The sequence below is a fragment of the Carlito syrichta genome, unplaced genomic scaffold, assembly GCF_000164805.1.
Source record: "Carlito syrichta isolate Samal-C Ts95f unplaced genomic scaffold, Tarsius_syrichta-2.0.1 Scaffold305437, whole genome shotgun sequence".
NCBI lineage: Eukaryota > Metazoa > Chordata > Mammalia > Primates > Tarsiidae > Carlito > Carlito syrichta.
The window spans coordinates 617453-623452 of record NW_007249533.1 but is presented as its reverse complement, the minus strand read 5'-3'; the positions used below and the strand labels follow the sequence as shown (position 1 = coordinate 623452).

The following is a 6000-nucleotide window of genomic DNA, read 5'->3' as shown; positions in this document are numbered from 1 at the left end:
TCATCCATATTAAAATATCAATTAATGTAAATACTTTATTATAAAACTATTATACAATTTAAATTTTTATTAGACAAATGTATTATTCACATCCACAATTTCTTAAAGTTCTTTTTAAATGAGTGCATTTTATGAGAAATACACTGAAATCATTACTTACGTTTCCTAGGGGGAGAAAAAACGATGATAATCCTATTAACCCAAACTATATCCTCATTATGCTCATTTCTTAACATTTACATGTTCAAATGCAATTGGTGAATAGTGATTATTCATCCCCACAGTGGTAAATTTCAACATAATTTTAAATGACTGGACGAGATGGCAAGACAGTCACACATAGATTACATAAACAGATATCTATTTTGTTACATGTAAGCTTACTTATAAAGTAACATAAAATGAGTACTGGATAACAGTGATTTAAAAATGTAAACAAACAATTAAATGTTAATCCCTTCCCTGAAAAAACAAAAAAAGAGTTTCTTGTTTCACTACAATAAAATATGACTGAATCAAAAGACATTGATTTTATAAAACTATATTTCCAAACATAGATAAAGAAAATCTGGAACAGCTAATTCAGACTTTATTGAGCTAAAATGTGCAAAATATCTGATAACACTTAAGTTCATTTAATTCACTGTACATAGGCTGATACCATTCCACACAAGAAAAGCCTCTTATCTTGTTAAGATTTGAAATAGTGTTTAGTTATCTGAGCTTAACATTTACTGAACCACTATCCAACTAACAACAACAACAAAATTCCATATTGTAAGAGAAAAAAGAAACCCAAAACACTGTAGCCAGTACCCATTTGGACAGTGGAGAAAAACTGGAAGTACTTAAGAAAAATATACTAATTCTAAATTTTAAAAATGCAAAACAATCAGTTTGCCATAATAAAATGCATATAAATTTTAAAGTTTTCCTGGTTTAATAGATCAACTAAGTATCGAATTCACAGAGCATTTGGTACTTCTGTTTGGACTCAGGTATTGCAAAGCATCCCCAGAGAGGGTTGGGAAGGCAAGAAAAACATAAAATTATGATACTTTTCTCCACACCACAACAAAAGTACTTGGATTTAAAAGTGTAATTTATAACTTTGGAAGGAAAAGAGGGAAAAAAAGGTCTAACAATTCACAACTCGTTAACATTTTCCAGAAATATGACAAAACTACTAAACTACTTAGATGTGTTATTAGTGAGTCAAAGTGCAAGTAATAACACCATTAACATCGAATGTATTTGAAAATTCAATTTCAGAGTTTTTAATGTTCTCAACAACAAATATCTACCTATTTTCTTAAAGGTGGTGGGTGTGAAATAAAGATAATACTTACAAATCTAATTTTTCCAGGAAAAGTAGCTTTACCCTTGACCCCATGAAATTAAATTATGATTCCTCTGTTGAATATGATATAAAACTGTTTTGAGTAAGAGTGAAATAGAAGCATGAATTTGAATTCGCACCAAGCTCTATATGATGCACTAATTTACACATGGTACTTTTGATAACACATGATTGAATATTATCTTTCATTGCTTAACAGAATTCTGAGATACTACTTTTAGCAACATAATTTATACTACTGCTAAACTAAATGGGAACATATAAGTATATGAATTTTTAAAGGAAAGAACTCTACTTAAAAGAAAAAATAAAGCTTCAGTCATTCACTTTTTTGAAGTTGAAGTTAGAGAAAAAGGTATTAGATGGTTTATGATACTTTTCAAATTGTAATAAATACTTATTCCAATGTTCCTATAAATGAAAGATTATAAAGAAAATATTTTGTTCCTTGAAAACAATATCTCCTTACTCTTAACCCTGGTAAGAATAATTAGTGCCCTTAATTTCAAGGTTTGTTGTTGTTGCTGTTCATGTCAATTATCTTTTTTCATAAAGCGTGTATGTATGTATGTGTGTGTGTATATATATATATATATATATATATATATATATATATATAGAAAATTGAAGGGAAAACCTGCTTTTGGAATGCAACAATTCTAAATCATTTCACTAAGAAGCACCTTTTGATATGCTGGTCTCAACTTTTAATATAAAACCTAAACAGTACGTATTTCTGAAGTAGAATTTTCTCCAGTTTTAATAATTTCATATATAGCAATACTAAGGATATCAATCTGTGCTTTCTAGAGTTTTGTAGGTGTTCTAATAATGTAATAGTTAGATATGGCTCATTGTCAAGGTTGGGTGGACAGAGATTTCATGATAAATTGGCTACAGAAAGCTAACTAAACTGTCAATGACTAAATAATGGTTTGCATTTTGCTTGAGCCAAATAGATGTTTAAGCCATGTACCACCACATTCCCTGCTTAACATTCCTAAGTTTCTTTATTCTTCATAGTTTTCTAATGAACAAATAATTAGTTTTCCTGAGTAAGATTATAAAAAAGTTAACCTTTCTTCCAAAAGTATAAAGACAAATAAACATCGACTCACAAAGTTTTTACACAGCAAGACAGGCGCAGAAATAGTGGCTGCTGCTCTTCAGTATGACTGGCCCACCCCTTAAAAAGACTGCAGCAAAGGATTCAATTGTCTAAAATACTTCGAAGTACAGTAATTAAATGCTTTAGCCCATAAACATATCCCTCATCTAAGGTGTTGCTAGGGAACACATGAGCAAAATCTATCATTCGCACTTCCACTTCTGCAATCTCTTGGCAACCAGTGGGAAGATGGTAGAAAACTTTTTCCAGTTGGGAAAGTACATTTCCATTTAAATGTTCCTGTGACATGCTTTTCCACCCATTGTCTTGCTCCATATTTTCAACTTTCAATGAAGTCTGACTGTGATGCTTTTTTGAATACATTTTTCTGTGATGAGCATATATCTTGGACAAGCTTTTGCCTACTGAAGCCTCTATTTTTCCATTTGCCGTGGAACTTAACACATGAAAGTTATTATTGTACTCCAGTACTTCTGCGTCTGACAGTTGTCCTTTGGACAAAAACTTTTCTGCCAAAGTTCTGTCATTCAATTTTGTAGTGGTTGGCTGAGATGAACCTTCATAAACAAATAGTAATGAACTTGCATAAAAGTTAAGTTGCTTCTGGCTTTCAAACCACTGCAGAATTTTCTCAATCTTCTGAATACTGGCTGCAATAGCATCTTTTCTTAAGCAAAATCCATTATGAAAAAACCTGGAGACACCTATAAAGAGAAAAATATTAGGATTATAATCAAATTATGAAATAGCTATCACTTGGGAAGCAAATTCATTGTAGATACAATTTTTCAGTTTTTTCCTTCATCATCCCTTACAAGTAAGTGAACAGGTAATTCTGGAATCTAAGAATTCTAGTCAGACATGGAAACTTAGACCTCAACTTAATTTCTGGTGAAGGTGGTCTAATTGTGAAGCACACATTATAGATGTTTGTTTTCTTTACATAAAGTAAGAATTCTTCTACAAACTCTTTACACATAAACTCCTCTCTATCTTACTTAGTACAGCTAAGAATAACATTTTTTTTTGAGTTGAGGTCTCACTCTGTGTCACCCATGCTGGAGTGCAGTGGCACAATCACAGCTCACTGCAGCCTTGACCCACAGGCTCAGGTGATCCTTCCACTTCAGCCTCCTAAGTAGCTGGGTCTATAGGCATGCACCACCATGCCTGGTTAATGTTTTTATTTTTCATATAGAGAGGATCTCGCTACGTTGCCTAGGCTGGTCTAAAACTCCTGTGCTCAAGCAATCCTGCCTCGGCTTCCCAAAGTGCTGATTACAGGCATGAGCTACGACACTCAGCCTTAGAAAACATTTGAATGACACAATGTAACATGAAATATTCTATCTTTAGACAAAAAAGAAACTCATTACAGGTAAACTGGCAGTTTAGTACTTTCTCCATATTCTCTTAAGAAATGTGATTTCAAAATTTGTTCCATTTGCCACTGTGAGAGATTTTACATTTAAATTACTTGTTTGTTGGTGTCATGTGTAAGAGCTAATCTAAAACCAAGAGTCAAAGTAGAACTTTTTCTTTTTGAGTTTTAGTCTCACTCTGTTGCCCAGGCTAGAGTGCAGTGGCATGCTCATGGCCACTGCAGCCTTGACCTGCTGGGCTCAGGCAATCCTTCTGCCTCAACCTTTCAAGTAGCTGGAATTACTGGTGTACGCCACCACACCCGGCTAATTTTTTATTTATTGTAGAGATGAAGAAATCCAAAAGATTATCAGAGATTATTATGTACACCTGTATGGAAACGAATGATAACCTAAATGAAATGAATGGCTTTCTGACATTGCACAACCTACCAAGGTTGAAACAAGAAGAAATTGAGACACTAAATAGACCAATAACAACCCAGGAAACTGACTCCATCATAAGAAAACTACTTACAAATAAAAGCCCTGGATTAGATGGCTTTCCAGAAGAATTCTCCAAAACATACAAGGAGGAGCTGATATCAATCCTATTGAAAGTTTCCAGACAATCAAGAAAGACAGAAGTGTCTCCAAATCATTTTATGAAGCTAAAATCACACTGATACCCAAACCAGGTAAAGATCAAAGAAAGAAAGAGAACTACAGGGCATGAATGCTAAAATACTCAACAAGATTCTAGCAAGTCAGATCCAACAACACATCTCAAAAATCATCCACCATAACCAAGTAGCTTTCATCCCTGAGATGCAGGGTTTGTTCAACATCCACAAGACCATAAATGTAATTAAATACAACAGATGTAAAAACAAGAACCACATTATGTCATTAGATGCAGAAAAAGCTTTGAATAAAATCCAACATCACTTCTTGATAAAAAGCCTTGAACACCTAGGCAAACCTCAAAATAGTAAAAGCCATCTACGATAAACCCATAGCTAACATATTGCTAAAGAGACAGAAATTGGAAGCATTTCCCATGAAAACCAGAACAAGGCAAGGCTCCCCAACTCAGCTCTTTTGTTCAACAGTGTTGGAAGTCCTTGCTAGATCAGACAAGAGAAGAAAATCATGGGTATCTGTTGGGAGCCAGCCTTGGAGGCCCGCCTGATTGACAAAGTCCAGGTGCGCTGAGTATCCCCAGCCGCAAAGTGAGTCCAGGCAGCTGAGGCCCTTCTGTCTTCCATCTTTGCTGTTGGTACGGCCGAAGAATTCTGTACAGTCGAGCATGAAGAAAACATGTTTATGTGAAGTACTCACAGCTAACCTGAGAATGTCATGGTTCATTTTTCCATTTCCCACTATGCTGTTTGGGCTTTTCTAACATATGCAAGGGTTAAACTCTGAAGCACATCAAGAACGCTTTCTTTCACTTGGTTACACGTTACTAGATATTGCTTGAGTAAAAAATGATATAAGTATATTCACTCCTTATTTGATTTAGAATTATGCAGTTTAGTGTTTAGACATAAGGTTTTTTAGAAGCACAAGTTTACAGTAAGTTCATTATGAATTCATTATAAGTTCTAACACTTATCTAGGAGTTATGTAGGTGATTTATAACACTGTTTTTACAGACTTAGGATGAAGATTAATCGTTAAGGTTTTTACTTAACTCTATAGTTAAAATTTCAAGCTAACGTTTATAGAGTGGTTTTCACTGAATTCATAATATACTAATTGGATATGTCTATGATAAATTAACTAAATACAGAAAGCAACCTTGGGGGCCTGGGAAACATCACTAAAAGCTTCTTTTGAGTTTTCTTTAGAAATAAACACTGCAGGATAAGAGAAAAGTAATTAAGACACCTGGACAAGAGAGGCGATTACGAAGCTTTGAAGGTCATAGAAGCCCCATATTGGGTGCCACTTGCGGGGGTCCTCTCCCACAAGGGTGTGAAGTTCCTTCTTTCACCTTCGAAGGGGTCCGTCTCTCCTTCAGGAAACCTCACACCCTTGTGGGAGAGGACCCCCGCAGGTATCCAAATAGGAAAAGAGGACGTTAAGTATCTCTCTTTCCTGACAACGTGATCCCATACCTTGAAAATCCAAAAGAATCTGAAAAA

At 34.5% G+C, this 6000-nt stretch overlaps 1 protein-coding gene across 1 annotated transcript in view; it reads right to left on the bottom strand.

Annotated features, from left to right (window-relative positions):
* Positions 1–1959: 1959 nt before the first annotated feature.
* IPMK (inositol polyphosphate multikinase) overlaps positions 1960–6000 on the bottom strand; it is a 48037-nt gene continuing 43996 nt past the window's right edge. Inside the window, exon 7 of the mRNA XM_008061685.2 lies at positions 1960–3193. Within this exon, the coding sequence (XP_008059876.2) occupies positions 2571–3193 (623 nt within the window). The 3' untranslated portion in view covers positions 1960–2570. The remainder of the gene's footprint in view (positions 3194–6000) is intronic.